The sequence below is a fragment of the Carassius auratus genome, chromosome 30 (genome assembly GCF_003368295.1).
Source record: "Carassius auratus strain Wakin chromosome 30, ASM336829v1, whole genome shotgun sequence".
Lineage (NCBI taxonomy): Eukaryota > Metazoa > Chordata > Actinopteri > Cypriniformes > Cyprinidae > Carassius > Carassius auratus.
The window spans coordinates 23,006,185-23,028,259 of NC_039272.1; the positions used below are offsets into that span (position 1 = coordinate 23,006,185).

General features: G+C 31.5%; 1 protein-coding gene across 1 annotated transcript in view; it reads right to left on the reverse strand.

The window, feature by feature from the left end:
* qsox2 (quiescin Q6 sulfhydryl oxidase 2) overlaps positions 1 to 22,075 on the reverse strand; it is a 33,628-nt gene that overhangs the window by 10,910 nt on the left and 643 nt on the right. The window contains exon 2 of the mRNA XM_026212276.1: positions 306 to 406. Coding sequence (XP_026068061.1) covers positions 306 to 406 — 101 coding nt within the window. The remainder of the gene's footprint in view (positions 1 to 305; positions 407 to 22,075) is intronic.

The following is a 22,075-nucleotide window of genomic DNA, read 5'->3' on the forward strand; positions in this document are numbered from 1 at the left end:
GTGATTCCTATAAATCATACTTAATATATACTGTATGAAAAATTTTTATGTACAGCATTGACCAATTCATAAAAAATGAATTTATTTTTTTTTCCATCCCTGAATGAATCAGTTGTTTTAATGGAATGACTGAATGAATCTCATTGACTCACTCATAAAGACTTTCATATTTAAAATTCTATTACATTTTTTTTAAAGGGCATATAATTTTAATTTTTTCAAATATCGCACAACTCTTGTTATGATTTACTGTATTTAAGTTTAATCTGCTGAAAGAATAAATAAGATCATTAGTACAAACATACCCTGAAGGTGGGGTAGAAGTGGATTCCAAACTCCTTACAGATGTCGAAGTTCTTCTCATGAGCACAATCCAGAACTCCTATCTGAATGGCCTGTGCCCAGTCTATGAGAGTAGAGAGACACATCACACTTTTCAAAAACACAAAACAATGCTAATCTAAAATTAAAGAGAAATTCTGTCATCAAGTACCCCCCCCCCCCCCATATTGTTCCAAACCCATAAGACATTTATTTATCATTTAACAACAATTTGAAAATATTTTGAATGAAACCTGAAAGATTTTTTGTCTCTCTCTTTTGTCTCTCTTAAATGCACAGACAGAAACTATTTAAACTGAACAGAGATGACATCACTGAATTCAATGATGAACTGCCTTCAACTGTCATTTTGCATTATTTACACACTGTTTTCCTAATGAATGTTGCTCAGTTGCTTTGACGCAATGTATTTTGTTTAAAGCGCTATATAAATAAAGGTGACTTGACTTGACTCTCTACTGAAAGTCCATTCCACCAGTGCATATCAATAGAGTCATTTAAACCAAATCTTCTAGTCACAGAATTGCTTTATATGATGAATAGATTTCATTTAGGCTTTTATTAAGATATACACATGGATCAATGCTCCATTCATATGGATTAGGCTACTTTTACAATCTCATTCTGAACTTGTTGAAGCGACTTGAAGTCAATGTTTTGATTTAACTATGGAAGCCCATTTCCGCCACAGTTGAGAAAAATATGATTCTGTAAGTCATAATAATGAGAAACGTTCTCATAATTATGACTTAATTTCTCGTAATAATGAGAAACTTTCTTGAAATAATGAAAAATAATGCAGGAACACCACAAATTCAAGTCACCTTTATTTATTAAAAGCACAAAGCATTGTTGCTTGTTACCACGACAACCTCTTGTATTTCAGGACAACTCTTAACGTGATAAATGCTAAACGTGGCTTGAAGTACAAAGACAGATTGAACCAAATTCATTACAGAAATTAATGAACATCCATATTGTATATACAGGCATTCAGGTGGACCCAAAATATAAATGCAACACAAAACAAAAATGCTTATGCATTTTCTATTAATTGTTTTCTATAGGAAAATGCTAAACGTGCAACTTTGGGTGTTGTTGATCTTGCCTGTATGCATGATCAATAATATTGTATCCTGAATTAGTCATTGTACTTGAAAAAATACTTAAATGTGGTTTAAATGTTCACATGTCCTGCAAGAAGCAGTGTGGGACGCTGAAGCATAGATATCTGTATCTTCCAAAAATAAGGGTTCTCTATATCTGAAGCAATGACCTATCTTGCTTGCAGAGTAACTTATTGGTAAATGCTACAAATGAACAAAAGACTACATTCAGATAATCTATCTGAAATCGTTTTTTAATGACAGATGATAGCATTATACATTTTAGGATTACAGAACAAGCAATGTTTGCGGTGGTCTTGCATGGCTTTGACCCACAGATGTCGCAAGTGTGCCATCACTCTTGTGTTATGCATGTGTCAAGTAAGTCTTTGTGTTTGTGTGTGTGTGTGTGTGGATTAAGTCATTATTATGAGATGTTAAGTCATTATTTCGAGAAAGTTTCTCATTATGACAAGATGTTAAGATATTATTATGAGAAACTTTCTCATAATAATTTAAAGTGAAAGTGACGTGACATACAGCTAACTATAGTGACCCATACTCAGAATTCGTGCTCTGCATTTAAGCCATCCAAAGTGCACACACACAGCAGTGAACACACACACCCCATGAACACACACCCAGAGCAGTGGGCAGTTATTTATTCTGTGGCGCCCGGGGAGGAGTTGAGGGTTCGGTGCCTTGCTCAAGGGCACCTCAGTCTTGGTATTGCCAGCCCGAGACTCAAACCTACAACCCTAGAGTTAGGAGTCAAACTCTCTAACCAGTAAGCCACGACTTCCCCTAATGACAACATCTCGTAATAAAGAAAATTTTTCTTGTAATAATGAAAAAGTTTCTCATAATAATGACTTAACAGCTCATCTGGAATGTTTGAAGCCATAACTATCAGGCAGAGTAACAGTGTTACAAATTAACAAAAGACTACATGCAGATAATGTATTTGAAATCATTATTTAATGACGGATTATAGCATTATAAACTTTGGATTACAGAACAAGCAATGTTTGCGGTGTTCCTGCATGGCTTTGACAAACAGATGTCGCTAGCGTGCCATCACTTGTGTTGTGCATGCGTTGATTAAGATTTGTTTAAAAAAAATTATGTATTAAGTCATTTCAGAACGACAGAACTAACAAATATTGCTACAAGTGTGACTGCATCATATAATAATTGCTGTTAATAAATGTTCATCGTCTGGCTGACTACGTCTTGTATTCATTTTTCTGAAAAATCCTGTTACACGCACACAAACTGACAGTCACCACGTATGAGCTACTACTAAATATTGTAGAAACGTAATTATCTGTAAAGTTGTTTTGTAACGATTTGTATTGTAAAAAGCGCTATAAAAAATAAACTTTAATTGAATTTTCGAAAAAGTTTCATTCTAATGAGAAAGTTTCTGTAATAATGAGAAACTAAGTCAATATTACGATAAGTTTTCTCCTTATTGCAAGAAAGTTTCTCGATATAAGGGGATACAAAGTCATTATTATGAGAACATTTCTCAATATAACGAGATACTAAGTCATAATTATGGGAATGTTTCTCATTATTATGACCTACAGAATCATATTTTTCTCAACTGTGGCGGAAACGGGCTTCCATACAGTACATAACTGACTTTTAATAGAGTGACATAAATTTCCCATTCATTAACAATGTTCATCAGTGTTTCAAAGATGAACAAATGTCTAATGGGTCAGGAAAGACATGAGCAAATAAATGACATAATTTTTTATTATTTGGGTGAAATATCCCCAAATTAAATCAAGTGATGAAGTACTAAATTACGTCAATACTTGTTTTCTGTTCAATAATGCTGTTTTTATCAGGCCTAAAGTGAAGAGGTAGAAGAACATTTGTAGAGACTTGTGCCCAGTAATATTTGTTGATTTGTGTTGTAAAACACAAGCAGATGTCCACACTGAATGTTTTATCCGAACTGGCACCCAGAACAGATGCCAGATAGCCTAAGTGGAGAGGTAAAAGGACCTCTGGCAGGTAGCCTAAAATTGTTTGATGCATTACATTGAGCTCTGACATCGGAAATGTATATATTAAACCTCTCACATAAAACTTTGTGAGACGAAATATAGTTGTACTGCCTCAAATCATGATTTCATACTTTTCCACAGCCAGGTGGTTTGTTTTTAATGCAAACTCATAAACCGAACAGCTGTAAAATCTGTGTAAGAAAGATGAAGCAGATGGGGTGTGAAGATGTCAGCTGATATAAAAATGTTTGGATGAGAGAGGAGAGACAGCCGGGGGCATTTTGGCCCTCTATTCTTCACCTGAGAGTGGGACTCTGTGAGTTTTGGGATGTGTGGGGGAATTCACAGCGGGGTCGCATCCTCACAATAGGGCCATCTGACCCTCATTGTGAAGGTAACAGCTGGTAGGCGGCCACTCACGAGCCACGCAGCCGACAGCTTGTGGCAACAAAGGCAGACTGAAAGCATTCAACAGAAGAATTGTCCTCGCAACGTTAGTCATCCAAAGGCCATTATGACCCCTTCCTTCCCAGTCCAATGAAGAGGAAAAGCAAGGCATGGCATTCCAGAACATATATACTGTACCCTGTGATATGATAAATGGCACACACATTTGTGAGCCAACCTGGTCCACAAAGAATATTAGCTTAAGAACAGGGTAATCATTTCGTACTATTGTCCCAACATCTGCCTGCACATTGAAAAGCTGGGATTTAGGATACTATTTAAGCCTAGAAAAAAATCAGCTTTGAGGATTTTGGGGAAAATTAAAGCAAAATTTATGCCCAGAATTTAATTCTGTCATCATTTACTTTCCCACTTATCATTCCAAACTCTATTTCTGATGTGAAACATACAGTCAAAGAATATATTTTGAGAAATGTCTTAGTGTTTTTTGGAAGTCAATGGTAACCGAAACTACCAACATTCTTCTTTAAATGTTTCACAGAATAAATTGTTTAATAAAACAACATAAATTATGACATAATATTCATTTTTGGGTGATTTTCCCTTTAAGATCACCATTTAAACTTTCAAGACCAAAAATGGTTGTTGAAATGAAAAACTCATTACAGATGTCGGAAACCAGTGAGAGAGAACCCTGAAACTGTGACACTGAAGGTTAAAAAATCTGACCCTACCTAATTTCACAGCTCTTCCACTTTTAGCATCTTCACGACAAGGTGTTAAATGCATTTGCCCTCATTTAGATTAAATGTGTCAGTCTATACAGTGACCTTTTCATGTTCGTCACCCTTCACTGCACCCAACACAAGAATACCATCAGTCCTTTAACTCAGAGCACGTCTGGCACGCAGCACTGCTGTCTAAGCATTTTTATTAGCAATCAGGCCGGTCTTGTTGGTCTAAAACTGTCTAAAGAGATAGTGATCATTATTGCCATTATTTATTTGAGGAGCTTTAAGAGTCACATCTTGTCCAGACTCCAGAGAGGGGGGCTTTCCTCATCCAACAAGAGCTGCTTACAGAAAACATAATCTAAACCAGCAAACAGAAAACAAAAGCAACAAAAGGAAATTCTTTGAGTTTATGAGGTCTAAACACAATCAGTGCAGGACAAGTTTGGTAGGATTACATATGCTGAGTTTCTGTTTTCAGATCATGAAAAATACTTAAAAATGCTATTTGTGAATTTGTGATGACATTTAAAGCGGTCTCATGACATAAAAAATTTGGCAGACCAAAAAGAAAAAATTTTAAAGACAAGTTAATGTTACAGTATAGACATTTTGGTGCTTCTTTTTATATACACAACTTGGTCATGCCTGGACTTGAAAAGGTAGAGACATACTGTATCTCTTTAAATATACTTAAAATAATTTTTTTAGTCATTCAGGTAAACAAATAAAAACAAGCTTTGTCAAAACAGATCAGTAAGAAAAATCTGTTCAGTTAGCTGACCTTAAAGCTGCAGTCGGTAACTTTTGACGCTCTAGCGGTTAATAAACAGAACGGCTTGCGTCTTGCGGAAGAACATTGTAGCCGGAACTACTTCTCTCTGTTTATGTCTATGAAGAATCACAAAGGTACTGGGTTACTCCGCCGCGGTACCCCCGAAGCAATCTAAAATAGTCTGAATATAAACACTTATTACAGGTGCACCCTAGTGATTCAGGACAAGCTAAAAACACGGTTTGGAAAATGGATTCATGGTGTACTCGCTTATTATATACATTTTTCTACATTTTGAACACAAACAAAGTTACGGACCGCAGCTCTGATTGGTTGTTTCTTAACTGGAGCGATGCATTTCTGCAAATGGCAATAGGACCACTGGGAGGAGCCAGAGGAGCTTGATTTTTACACAGATTATCTGTCTCATATTCTACTGTCAGGACATAATGACAGGTTTAACAAATATGAAAAAAATATTTTTTTACAAAAGTTACCTACTGCAGCTTTAAGAACTTGATCAATTTAAGGAGAAATCATTGCATATTTCAGACCAGTTCTGTTAACCAGATCAACTGCTTCATTAAAAAGATCTGACTCAAAAGAATGACCAAACCATGAATTTATCAATCATTGCTATTTCTCTAAGAAACTTATGTTGAATAACTTAATTTAGGCCTTAAAATCTATCATAGGAACACACTACATTCCAAATCTCCTGACGCTATAAAATTGCTTGTCAGCTACTAAGTTACATTTTTATGCCTTTTAAAAATACAATAAGAAAAGTAAGACAATAATGATAATAATGATTACAACAGCTCTATTAATACATTTATTATAACACTCACACACAGTGTTCAAACTGGGATCTTTCATATTTTCTAATGTTTTAAAATAATTCCGTTCTGCTCAGCAAGGCTGCACTTATTTGTACAAAATACACAACTGATTTAAGAAGGGGTCTTAAAAATGGCCAAAAAAAAAAAATATTTTACTTATTAATTTTAGGTTAAATTGTGCTTTGTCGGTATAGTGTCTGCTAGAATGTAAAAAAAAAAAAAAGTTTAATAAATATTTTTAAACTGTTGTTTTCCAATAGTTTTTTCTTTAAAAAGCTAGACAAAACAGTATATAAACAAATTTTGGCTATTTATGAAATGGTGGGGGAAAAAAATGGCAAAATATATGGGGAAAAAATGAAGGGGGAAAAAAAGTGTTTAGTATTCAGCCCTAGGCCCAGTGTTTAATTTTGTTCGTCTTCTGTCAAGAATGATTGTGGTGTATCCCTAACATGGACTATTTTAACAATGTCCTTACTAACTTTTTGGGCTTTGAACATGTCAGTTGCAATGCTGTCTATGCAGGGTCAGAAAGATCTTGAATTTAATCAAAAATATCTTATTTTGTGTTCCAAAGTTGAATGAAGGTCAGAATTTAACAGAATTAAAATTTTGGGGTAAAACTATCCCTTTAACCCTAAGAACTAGAACAAACTGATTCATGAACAGATAATTCAGATAAGTTTTGTGAACCAGATCAACTGATTCACTGAAAAGATCTTACTCAAAAAAAATAAAAAAAATAAATAAATACAAAAAAAAATAAACCTTATATTATGGCCTTTTATCACACAAATGTTTGACATAAATATAGTGCACAAGTCACAAGAATGACTAATCCATTTATGGTGCTGATGTGTTATATTTGGAGATTGACAGCTCAATTATATTAAAGGAGTCATATGATGTCACTAAAAAGAACATTATTTTTTGTATTCGGTGTAATGAAATGTGTTCATGCAGTTAAAGGTAAAAAAAAACCCATTATTTTCCACATCCTTCACATTATTGTTTCTCCTCTATGCTCCGCTTTTCTGAAACGCGTTGTTTTTTACAATATGTCTTCATTCTGAAAAGCAAGGTGTGCTCTGATTGGCCAGCTATCCAGTGAGTTATGATTGGCCGAATACCTAATGCGTGTAACAGAAATGTTACGCCACTTGCCATACAGGTTCCGTTCAGAGCACCAGCACAACAAGACAATAACAATCAAACCCTTTACAAACGAGTCATTTGTTGCATCCAGTAGGGACATAATTCAACCCTCTACATCGCGAGTAAATCACTTGCATATGCAACTAAATCTTAATTCTGGCGACTAAATGATGTCTACCATTATATTAATATGAATAAATATGAATATTAATAAATTCCCAGATTTTACTCGCCAATTGGAGGCTAAGTATAAGTTTAGCACAGATATATAATCACTCACGAACAACACTCTCTGACTGAGGGTTCAGAGTTTCACTCTCCGTCAGGCGATCTGTGATATTTCTCAGTTCATCTCAATGGATGCGCAGCGCACCTGTATTTAATGTACCGTAAACTCTAGTGTGAAGGCGCACAAATCGTTGTTGCTTTCTCTCACACACGCAGAGAGAGAAAGAAAGAGAGAGAGAGAGAGAGAGAGAGAGAGAGAGAGAGAGAGAGAGAGAGAGAGAGAGAGAGAGAGGGAATTGACGCACTTCATTTAAACAATATTCTTTGTTGTATTTTCCTGTCAAAATAATGGCGTTCCTATGGAAGTCTTTAGCTTTTAAAGGTCCCATGACATGAAGATTTCACTTTATAAGGTTTTTCTAACATTAATACTAGTTCCCCTAGCCTGTCTATGGTCCCCCAGTGGCTAGAAATTTCAATAGGTGTAAACCAAGCCCATGCATCAGTGAATCAAGCCAGTGACTAAATGATCAGCTTCACATTTTTTTCTTAGTAGCATAGCATGAAACAAATCGGTTATTTAAATTGTGATTTAACTACAGAGAGCAATTAAAGAAGCTCCCTTTATACTGATCGGAGCTGTCAATCACACATCGTGAGTATATCTCCATTATAATAAATGATGCTGTTATGCTGCACAACAAAGATCTTACTGTATTCATTTTGATATTGTGTTTGCTGTTAGTTGTTAGTTGTGGTGAAAGGATTTTGTGAGAGAAAATGCGTTACAATGATGAGATCACTGCATCCACGTGAAAAACAGTCTACTCAATGCTCATCACTGCAGCCTTTCATGTGATGGGAAAGTATCTAAAAAAAATAATAATGCTATAATCAACACTTCTACAATTCATTAATATCAAAAGCTGTAATAGTAAAAAAAAAATTATTTACTCTGATTTACTCTGCGTCTCACAGCGGACACACCCCTCTAAACAGAGGGGTGAAACACTAAATGACAAAAGCACCACCAGCAGTCCAGTTAAAATGTTCAGTTATGCTAAATGGCTAATGTGCATTCAAACTTGATTATCAAGTTTACTTCTAATTACTAAAGTTCTGTTATTAAACAATACTTGATTGTTATAAAGCTTGACTGACCGATGTTAATAGTGTACTTTCAGATATTTAAAAAAACTGTGCCATTTTACAAATATTTATCAGTCTGGCGAGTAAACTAAAATATTTACTAACCAATGGCGATTCAGTTGGCAAGCTGTCTGTAGAGGGTTGTAATTACTGATTGTAATGACTTATACAGTGTTTTTTAGCATTGCATCGCGATGCGAAAACATAAAAAAACCATGTCTGCATTTGTGATCAGAGAAACGACAAACAACAAGCGCTACTCTACACTGCTCAAAACTCCTGTTTGAATCATCAATGGCAAATCTTTTACATATGTAAATGTACTTACAGTGTTACAGCGTTGTTATGCAAATCTTCCCACATGGTGACATAGACATGTGGGGGCCTGTTTAAACGAGGCATTTTAGGAGGAAGTGGATGAGTCTAAACTTTTATTAAGAATATCTCTTTGAGTTTGAGAGTTTAGTATTTGCAACTTTAGGTATCATATCTATTCAAGAACAGCTTGTAACACTCCAAAGAAAAAGGAGAAGTTGAAAATCGCATCATAAGACACCTTTAAAAAGAGTGGCCAGAATAACATTCAATGAAAGATCTGCTCATGAATCAGTTTGGTAGTAATGACACAATTTTCAGTTTGGAGTAATCTATACCTCTTAGTGTTAAAATAAAGTAATATATATATATATATATATATATATATATATATATATATATATATATATATATATATATATATATATATATATATATATATATATATATATATATATATATATATATACATACATAATTTTACTTTATTTTAGTTGTCATATATATATATATATATATATATATATATATATATATAGACAACTAAATGTTTATATACTGTACACTAACTGGAGACATTTCTCCATTGGTGCGTGTGTTGTGGGTGAACATAAAGGCCTTGAGCGCAAGGATAAATATATAAAAGTGTCTGCAACAACCGTGGATTTACAAGAAGGTGTATCAACAAACTAGGGATTAACGTTATCGACTTCCCATGCATGTCCTCCTGTGTACTTAAATCCAAATGCACAAAAACACTGTAAGCCTCATTAGGCAAAACCCATGTGATGATGACGTGAACAAAACATACAAAACTGATGTGTAAATTAGTTATTGTACGACAAGCCAAAGAGAGATGTTCGTTGGGTGAAAAAGAAAAACTAATTAAACAAAATAAAAAAATAATTTGACCAATAACTTTTCCCAAGTAACGTTATGCAAATTCCATGATATACTTGAACTATGGCAATACCATGATAGTACCATATGTATAAGTGGAGATATGGATATGTCAATCACTCACTGCCATGTAATATATCAGATTAATAGTTCTTTAATATACCATGGTATTACCATCACTTTGCCATCACGTAGTAAGAATGATCATGCCTAAATAACCTCTTTCCATATTATTATTTTGAAAACCTTGTGCCTGAAAGTTCGGTAAAACTGGCAAGATATTCACAGATTCGACTTTTCCGGATCAATAACTCGCGAGCAAAACGTTTTTGGTACACGAATTATGCCTCTTTTTACTCGTAGTGATGTAGTAAACGAGCTACAAGCGAGTTTGCCTGGAAACAAGCTTTCCTCCGCTCTGTACAAAATACGTTGATCTCAATGCGCTGGCGTCTGAGAGACAAGTCCTAAGGGACCGTCTGCAAAGTGCGAAACGCGAAAAAGGTTACTAATAAAATACTCAATAACTTCACAGTAACACACTGTAGTGTCACCAAATTCAGTTCACACATCACTGCTCTCGTGCTGCTTATACTACAATGTTGGTTTTAAAAATAGTTGCTTTTGCAAAATTTTTATGATTTTTTTTATTATGAAAACATTAATAACGTTACTGTAACACACTGTACTTTCACCAAATTCAGTTCACACATCACTGCTCTCCTACTGGTTATACTAGAACACTTATATTGAAAATAGTTGCTTTTGCACAATTTTTATGATTTTTTTGTTATGAAAAACAGTTAATAACTTTACTGTAACACACTGTACTTTCACCAAATTCAGTTCACACATCACTGCTCTCCTGCTGGTTATTCTACAACAATTTTTTTGAAATTAAATGATGTTGCACATTTTGTATTATGAAAAATAGTTAATAACTTCACCGTTATAGAACATAATAGTTAATAACTTTAATTTAACACACTGTACTTTCACCAAATTCAGTTCAAACATCACTGCTCTCCTGCTGGTTATAGTACAACTTTAATTTTGAAAGTAATTGCTTTGGCACATTTGTTTTGAATTTTTATTATGAAAAATAGTTAATGAATTCACCATTATTGGACATAATAGTTAATAACTTTAATGTAACACACTGTACATTCATCAAAATCAGATCACACATCACTGCTCTCCTGCTGGTTTTACTACAACTTTGATTTTCAAAGTAATTGCGTTGGCTCATTTGTTATGATTTTTTATTAAGAAAAATAGGTAATAAATCACAATTATTGAACACAATAGTTAATATCTTTAATATAACACACGGTACTTCCACCAAATGCAGTTCACAAATCACTGCTTTCCTGCTGGTTATACTACAACTTTCATTTTGAATGTAATTGCTTTTGCTAATTTTTTTATGATTTTTTTATTATTAAAAATAGTTAAAAACTTCACCATTATTGAACATAATAGTTAATAACTTTACTGTAAAAGAGTGTACTTCCACCAAATTCAGTTCACACATCACTGCTCTACTGCTGGTTATACTACAACTTTGATTTTAAAAGTAATTGCTTTGGCTCATTTGTTATGATTTGTTTATTAAGAAAAATTGCTAATAACTTTACTGTAACACACTGTACTTTCACCAAATTCAGTTCACACATCACTGCTCTCCTGCTGGTTATACTACAACTTTCCTTTTGAAAGTAATTGCTTTGGCACAGTTTTTATATTTTTTTGTTTTGAAAAATAGTTAATAACTTCACCATTATTGAACATAACAGTTAATAACTTTACTGTAACACACTGTACTTTCACCAAATTCAGTTCATACATCACTGCTCTTCTGCTGGTTATACTACAACTTTGATTTTGAAAGGAATTGCTTTGGCACATTTTTTTGAATTTTTATTATGAAAAATAGTTAATGAATTCACCATTATTTGACATAATAGCTAATAACTTTAATGTAACACACTGTACATTCATCAAATTCAGTTCACACATCACTGCTCTCCTGCTTGTTATTTTACAACACTCATTTTGAAATTAATTGATGTTGCACATTTTTTATTATGAAAAAGTTAATAACTTCACCGTTATAGAACATAATAGTTAATAAGTTTACTGTAACACACTGTACATTCATCAAATTCAGTTCATACATCTCTGCTCTTCTGCTGGTTATACTACAACTTTCATTTTGAAAGAAATTGCTTTGGCACATTTTTTTAGAATTTTTATTATGAAAAATAGTTAATGAATTCACTATTATTGGACATAATAGCTAATAACTTTACTGTAACACACTGTACATTCATCAAATTCAGTTCACACATCACTGCTCTCCTGCTGGATATACTACAACTTTGATTTTGAAAGTAATTGCGTTGGCTCATTTGTTATGATTTTTTTTATTAAGAAAAATAGGTAATAAATCACAATTATTGAACATAATAGTTAATAACTTTAATATAACAGACGGTACTTCCACCAAATGCAGTTCACAAATCACTGCTTTCCAGCTGGTTATACTACAACTTTCATTTTGAATGTAATTGCTTTTGCAAATTTTTTATGATTTTTTTATTATTAAAAATAGTTAAAAACTTCACCATTATTGAACATAATAGTTAATAACTTTACTGTAAAAGAGTGTACTTCCACCAAATTCAGTTCACACTTCACTGCTCTACTGCTGGTTATACTACAACTTTGATTTTAAAAGTAATTGCTTTGTCTCATTTGTTATGATTTGTTTATTAAGAAAAATTGCTAATAACTTTACTGTAACACACTGTTTTTCAACCAAATTCAGTTCACACATCACTGCTCTCCTGCTGGTTTTACTACAACACTCATATTGAAAATAATTGCTTCGGCACATTTTTTATTATTTTTTATTATGAAAAATAGTTAATAACTGTACTGTTACAAACTGTACTTTCACCAAATTCAGTTCACACATCACTGCTCTACTGCTGGTTATACTACAACTTTCCTTTTGAAAGTAATTGCTTTGGCACAGTTTTTATATTTTTTTATTTTGAAAAATAGTTAATAACTTCACCATTATTGAACATAACAGTTAATAACTTTACTGTAACACACTGTACTTTCACCAAATTCAGTTCATACATCACTGCTCTCCTGCTGGTTATACTACAACTTTCATTTTGAAAGTAATTGCTTTGGCACATTTTTTAGAATTTTTATTATGAAAAATAGTTAATGAATTCACCATTATTTGACATAATAGGTAATAACTTTAATGTAACACACTGTACATTCATCAAATTCAGTTCACACATCACTGCTCTCCTGCTTGTTATTCTACAACACTCATTTTGAAATTAATTGATGTTGCACATTTTTTATTACGAAAAAAGTTAATAACTTCACCGTTATAGAACATAATAGTTAATAAGTTTACTGTAACACACTGTAAATGCATCAAATTCAGTTCACACATCACTGCTCTCCTGCTTGTTATTCTACAACACTCATTTTGAAATGAATTGATGTTGCACATTTTTTATTATGAAAAAAGTTAATAACTTCACCGTTATAGAACATAATAGTTAATAAATTTACTGTAACACACTTTACATTCATCAAATTCAGTTCACACATCACTGCTCTCCTGCTGGTTATACTACAACTTTCATTTTGTAAGTAATTGCTTTGGCACATTTTTTTTTATTTTTATTAATAAAAATAGTTAATATATTCCTCATTGGACATAATATTTAATAAATTTACTGTAACACACTGTACATTCATCAAAATCAGATCACACATCACTGCTCTCCTGCTGGTTTTACTACAACACTCATATTGAAAATAATTGCTTTGGCACAGTCTTTATATATTTTTATTATGCAAAATAGGTAATAACTTTACTGTAACACACTGTATTTTCACCAAATTCAGTTCACACATAACGGCTCTCCTGCTGGTTATACTACAGCACTCATTTTGAAAATAATTGCTTTTACACGTTTTATGAATTTTAAATAAGATAAAAACAGTTAATAAATTTACTGTAACACACTGTACTTTCACCAAATTCAGTTCACACATCACTGCTCTCTTGCTGGTTATACTACAACACTCATTTTGAAATGAATTGCTTTGGCACAGTCTTTATATATTTTTATTATGCAAAATAGGTAATAACTTTACTGTAACACACTGTATTTTCACCAAATTCAGTTCACACATAACGGCTCTCCTGCTGGTTATACTACAGCACTCATTTTGAAAATAATTGCTTTTACACGTTTTATGAATTTTAAATAAGATAAAAACAGTTAATAAATTTACTGTAACACACTGTACTTTCACCAAATTCAGTTCACACATCACTGCTCTCTTGCTGGTTATACTACAACACTCATTTTGAAATGAATTGCTTTGGCACATTCTTTATGATTTTTATTATGAAAAATAGTTAATAACGTCACTGTTATTGAACATAATAGTTAATAACTTTACTGTAACACACTACACTTTCACCAAATTCAGTTCACACATCACTGCTCTCCTGCTGGTTATACTACAACTTTCATTTTGAAAGTAATTGCTTTGGCACATTTTTTATGATTTTTTATTTTGAAAGATAGTTAATACATTTAATGTAACACACTACACTTTCACCAAATTCAGTTCACACATCACTGCTCTCCTGCTGGTTATACTACAACTTTCATTTTGAAAGTAATTGCTTTGGCACATTTTTTTTAATTTTTATTATGAAAAATAGTTAATGAATCCACCATTATTGGACATAATAGTTAATAACTTTACTGTAACACACTGTACTTCCATCAAATTCAGTTCACACATCACTGCTTTCCTGCTTGTTATACTACAACTTTCATTTTGAAAGTAATTGCTTTGGCACATTTTTTGGAATTTTTATTAAGAAAAATTTCTAATAACTTTAGTGTAACATACTGTACTTTAACCAAATTCAGTTCATTCATCACTGCTCTCTTGCTGGTTATACTACAACACTCATTTTGAAATTAATTGCTTTTGCACATTCTTTATGATTTTTATTATGAAAAATAGTTAATAACGTCACCGTTATTGAACATATTAGTTAATAATTTTACTGTAACACACTGTACTTCCACCAAATTCAGTTCACACATCACTGCTCTACTGCTGGTTAAACTACAACTTTCATTTTAAAAGTAATTGCTTTGGCACAATTTTTATGATGTTTTATTTTGAACAATAGTTAATAACTTTACTGTAACACACTGTACTTCCACCAAATTCGGTTCACACATCACTGCTCTCTTGCTGGTTATACTACAACTTTCATTTTGAATGTAATTGCTTTGGCACATTTGTTATGATTTTTTATTATAAAAATAGTTAAATTCACCATTATTGGACATAATAGTTAATAACTTTACTGTAATGCACTGTACTTTCACCAAATTCAGTTCACACATCACTGCTCTCCAGCTGGTTATACTACAACTTTAATTTTGAATGTAATTGCTTTGGCACATTTTTTATGATTTTTTATTAAGAAAAATAGTTAATAACTTTACTGTAACACACTGTACTGTCACCAAATTCAGTTAACACATAACTGCTCTCCTGCTGGTTATACTACTGCATTCATTTTGAAAATAATACCTTTTACACATTTTTTTATAAATTTTAAATAAGTAAAACAGTTAATAACTTTATAATAACAGTTAATAACGTTCTTTCACCAAATTATGTTCACACATCAGTGCTCACCTGCTGGTTATACTACAACCCTCATATTGAAATAAAAAACAAATTGCACATTTTTTATGATTTTTTTTAGTATGAAAAACAGTTAATAACTTTATTGTAACAGACTGCACTTTCACCAAATTCAGTTCACACATCACTGCTCTCCTGCTGGTTATACTACAACTTTCATTTTGCAAGTAATTCCTTTGGCACATTATTTACCATTTTTTTATCATGAAAAATTGTTAATTACTTCACAGTTATTGGAAATTATAGTAATAACTTTACTGTAACACACTGTACTTCCACCAAATTCAGTTCACACATCACTGCTCTCCTGCTGGTTATACTTCAACATTTATTTTGAAAATAATTGCTTTTGCATATTTCTTTTTTATGATTGTTTATTATGGAAAATAGGTAATAACTTTGTAACTACATAACTTCACGATGTAATAAAATTACTTAATTTATGGACTTTGTTTCTGCACAATACAAACATGTATCTCAACTCAGATACCTAATGCAGTTTACTTTTTAGTTAACTGTAGAATTTAATAGCACATAATGAAAATAAGAATACTTCACACAAATGATGTTGTTACCCACCTAACATACTAGATACTCTCACAATGTCATTAAGTTTACAGTAACTTATTTTAATAAGAAAAAATATAATAAGAAATATCATAAAAAAATGTGCCAGCACAAATATTTTCAAAATAAGTGTTGTAGTAAAACCAGCAGGAGAGCAGTGATGTGTGAAATGATTTTAATGAAAGTACAGTATCTTACAGTAAAGTTATTAACTATTATGTTCAATAACGGTGACGTTATTAACTATTTTTCATAATAAAAAAATCCAAAAAAATATGCAAAAGCAATTAATTTCAAAATGAGTGTTGTAGGATAACCAGCAAGACAGCAGTGATGTGTGAACTGATTTTGGTGAAAGTACACTGCATTACAGTAAAGTTATTAAATATTGTTCATAATAAAAAATCATAAAAATGTGCCAAAGCAATAATTTTCAATATGAGTATTGTAGTAAAACCATAAGGAGAGCAGTGATGTGTGAACTGATTTTGATGAAAGTTCAGTGTGTTAAAGTAAAGTTATTAACTATTATGTTCACTAAAGGGGACGTTATTAATTATTTTTCATAATAAAAAATAATAAAAAATGTGCCAACGCAATTACTTTCAAAACGAGTGTTGTAGTATAACCAGCAGGAGAGCAGTGATGTGTGAACAGAATTTGGTGAAAGTACAGTGTGTTACAGTAAATTTATTAACTGTTTTTTTCTTATTTAAAATTCATAAAACGTGTAAAAGCAATTATTTTCAAAATGAGTGCTGTAGTATAACCAACAGGAGAGCCGTTATGTGTGAACTGAATTTGGTGAAAATAGTGTGTTACAGTAAAGTTATTACCTATTTTGCATAATAAAAATATATAAAGACTGTGCCAAAGCAATTATTTTCAATATGAGTGTTGTAGTAAAACCAGCAGGAGAGCAGTGATGTGTGATCTGATTTTGATGAATGTACAGTGTGTTACAGTGAATTTATTAAATATTATGTCCAATAATGAGGAATATATTAACTATTTTTATTAATAAAAAGTAAACAATTTTTGCCAAAGCAATTACTTACAAAATGAAAGTTGTAGTATAACCAGCAGGAGAGCAGTGATGTATGAACTGAATTTGGTGAAAGTACAGTGTGTTACAGTAAAGTTATTAACTGTTATGTTCAATAATGGTGAAGTTATTAACTATTTTTCAAAATAAAAAAATATAAAAACTGTGCCAAAGCAATTACTTTCAAAAGGAAAGTTGTAGTATAACCAGCAGTAGAGCAGTGATGTGTGAACTGAATTTGGTGAAAGTACAGTTTGTAACAGTACAGTTATTAACTATTTTTCATAATAAAAAATAATAAAAAATGTGCCGAAGCAATTATTTTCAATATGAGTGTTGTAGTAAAACCAGCAGGAGAGCAGTGATGTGTGAACTGAATTTGGTTGAAAAACAGTGTGTTACAGTAAAGTTATTAGCAATTTTTCTTAATAAACAAATCATAACAAATGAGACAAAGCAATTACTTTTAAAATCAAAGTTGTAGTATAACCAGCAGTAGAGCAGTGAAGTGTGAACTGAATTTGGTGGAAGTACACTCTTTTACAGTAAAGTTATTAACTATTATGTTCAATAATGGTGAAGTTTTTAACTATTTTTAATAATAAAAAAATCATAAAAAATTTGCAAAAGCAATTACATTCAAAATGAAAGTTGTAGTAACCAGCTGGAAAGCAGTGATTTGTGAACTGCATTTGGTGGAAGTACCGTCTGTTATATTAAAGTTATTAACTATTATGTTCAATAATTGTGATTTATTACCTATTTTTCTTAATAAAAAAAATCATAACAAATAAGCCAACGCAATTACTTTCAAAATCAAAGTTGTAGTATATCCAGCAGGAGAGCAGTGATGTGTGAACTGAATTTGATGAATGTACAGTGTGTTACATTAAAGTTATTAACTATTATGTCCAATAATGGTGAATTCATTAACTATTTTCCATAATAAAAATTCTAAACATTTGCCAAAGCAATTACTTTCAAAATGAAAGTTGTTGTATAACCAGAAGGAGAGCAGTGATGTGTGAACTGAATTTGGTGAAAGTACAGTTTGTAACAGTACAGTTATTAACTATTTTTCATAATAAAAAATAATAAAAAATGTGCCGAAGCTATTATTTTCAATATGAGTGTTGTAGTAAAACCAGCAGGAGAGCAGTGATGTGTGAACTGAATTTGGTTGAAAAACAGTGTGTTACAGTAAAGTTATTAGCAATTTTTCTTAATAAACAAATCATAACAAATGAGACAAAGCAATTACTTTTAAAATCAAAGTTGTAGTATAACCAGCAGTAGAGCAGTGAAGTGTGAACTGAATTTGGTGGAAGTACACTCTTTTACAGTAAAGTTATTAACTATTATGTTCAATAATGGTGAAGTTTTTAACTATTTTTAATAATAAAAAAATCATAAAAAATTTGCAAAAGCAATTACATTCAAAATGAAAGTTGTAGTATAACCAGCTGGAAAGCAGTGATTTGTGAACTGCATTTGGTGGAAGTACCGTCTGTTATATTAAAGTTATTAACTATTATGTTCAATAATTGTGATTTATTACCTATTTTTCTTAATAAAAAAAATCATAACAAATGAGCCAACGCAATTACTTTCAAAATCAAAGTTGTAGTATATCCAGCAGGAGAGCAGTGATGTGTGAACTGAATTTGATGAATGTACAGTGTGTTACATTAAAGTTATTAACTATTATGTCCAATAATGGTGAATTCATTAACTATTTTCCATAATAAAAATTCTAAACATTTGCCAAAGCAATTACTTTCAAAATGAAAGTTGTTGTATAACCAGAAGGAGAGCAGTGATGTGTGAACTGAATTTGGTGAAAGTACAGTTTGTAACAGTACAGTTATTAACTATTTTTCATAATAAAAAATAATAAAAAATGTGCCGAAGCTATTATTTTCAATATGAGTGTTGTAGTAAAACCAGCAGGAGAGCAGTGATGTGTGAACTGAATTTGGTTGAAAAAACGTGTGTTACAGTAAAGTTATTAGCAATTTTTCTTAATAAAAAATCATAACAAATGAGCCAACGCAATTACTTTCAAAATCAAAGTTGTAGTATAACCAGCAGGAGAGCAGTGATGTGTGAACTGAATTTGATGAAAGTACAGTTTGTAACAGTAAAGTTATTAACTATTTTTCATAATAAAAAATAATAAAAAATGTGCCAAAGCAATTATTTTCAATATGAGTGTTGTAGTAAAACCAGCAGGAGAGCAGTGATATGTGATCTGATTTTGATGAATGTACATTGTGTTACATTAAAGTTATTAACTATTATGTTCAATAATGGTGAATTCATTAACTATTTTTCATAATAAAAATTCTAAAAAAAATGTGCCAAAGCAATTACTTTCAAAATGAAAGTTGTAGTAAAACCAGCAGGAGAGCAGTGATGTGTGAACTGAATTTGGTGAAAGTACAGTGTGTTACAGTAAAGTTATTAACTGTTATGTTCAATAATGGTGAAGTTATTAACTATTTTTCAAAATATAAAATGTGCAACATCATTTAATTTCAAAATGATTGTTGTAGAATAACCAGCAGGAGAGCAGTGATGTGTGAACTGAATTTGGTGAAAGTACAGTGTGTTACAGTAAAGTTCTTAACTGTTTTTCATAACAAAAAAATCATAAAAATTGTGCAAAAGCAACTATTTTCAATATAAGTGTTGTAGTATAACCAGTAGGAGAGCGGTGATGTGTGAACTGAATTTGGTGAAAGTAAAGTGTTTTACAGTAACGTTATTAACGTTTTCATAATAAAAAAAATCATAAAAATTGTGCAAAAGCAATTATTTTTAAAACCAACATTGTAGTATAAGCAGCAGGAGAGCAGTGATGTGTGAACTGAATTTGATGAATGTACAGTGTGTTACAGTAAAGTTATTAGCTATTATGTCCAATAATAGTGAATTCATTAACTATTTTTCATAATAAAAATTCTAAAAAAATGTGCCAAAGCAATTTCTTTCAAAATGAAAGTTGTAGTATAACCAGCAGAAGAGCAGAGATGTATGAACTGAATTTGATGAATGTACAGTGTGTTACAGTAAACTTATTAACTATTATGTTCTATAACGGTGAAGTTATTAACTTTTTCATAATAAAAAATGTGCAACATCAATTAATTTCAAAATGAGTGTTGTAAAATAACAAGCAGGAGAGCAGTGATGTGTGAACTGAATTTGATGAATGTACAGTGTGTTACATTAAAGTTATTAGCTATTATGTCAAATAATGGTGAATTCATTAACTATTTTTCATAATAAAAATTCAAAAAAATGTGCCAAAGCAATTCCTTTCAAAATCAAAGTTGTAGTATAACCAGCAGAAGAGCAGTGATGTATGAACTGAATTTGGTGAAAGTACAGTGTGTTACAGTAAAGTTATTAACTGTTATGTTCAATAATGGTGAAGTTATTAACTATTTTTCAAAACAAAAAAATATAAAAACTGTGCCAAAGCAATTACTTTCAAAAGGAAAGTTGTAGTATAACCAGCAGGAGAGCAGTGATGTGTGAACTGAATTTGGTGAAAGTACAGTGTGTTACAGTAAAGTTATTAGCAATTTTTCTTAATAAACAAATCATAACAAATGAGCCAAAGCAATTACTTTTAAAATCAAAGTTGTAGTATAACCAGCAGTAGAGCAGTGATGTGTGAACTGAATTTGGTGGAAGTACACTCTTTTACAGTAAAGTTATTAACTATTATGTTCAATAATGGTGAAGTTTTTAACTATTTTTAATAATAAAAAAATCATAAAAAAATTAGCAAAAGCAATTACATTCAAAATGAAAGTTGTAGTATAACCAGCAGGAAAGCAGTGATTTGTGAACTGCATTTGGTGGAAGTACCGTGTGTTATATTAAAGATATTAACTATTGTGTTCAATAATTGTGATTTATTACCTATTTTTCTTAATAAAAAATCATAACAAATGAGCCAACGCAATTACTTTGAAAATCAAAGTTGTAGTAAAACCAGCAGGAGAGCAGTGATGTGTGATCTGATTTTGATGAATGTACAGTGTGTTACATTAAAGTTATTAACTATTATGTCCAATAATGGTGAATTCATTAACTATTTTTCATAATAAAAATTCAAAACAAATGTGCCAAAGCAATTACTTTCAAAATTAAAGTTGTACTATAACCAGCAGGAGAGCTGTGATGTTTGAACTGAATTTGGTGAAAGTACAGTGTGTTAAATTAAAGTTATTAACTATTATGTTCTATAACGGTGAAGTTATTAACTATTTTTCATAATACAAAATGTGCAACATCATTTAATTTCAAAATGATTGTTGTAGAATTACCAGCAGGAGAGCAGTGATGTGTGAACTGAATTTGGTGAAAGTACAGTGTGTTACAGTAAAGTTATTAACTGTTTTTCATAACAAAAAAATCATAAAAATTGTGCAAAAGCAACTATTTTCAATATAAGTGTTGTAGTATAACCAGTAGGAGAGCAGTGATGTGTGAACTGAATTTGGTGAAAGTACAGTGTGTTACAGTAACGTTATTAATGTTTTCATAATAAAAAAAATCATAAAAATTTTGCAAAAGCAACTATTTTTAAAACCAACATTGTAGTATAAGCAGCACGAGAGCAGTGATGTGTGAACTGAATTTGGTGACACTACAGTGTGTTACTGTGAAGTTATTGAGTATTTTATTAGT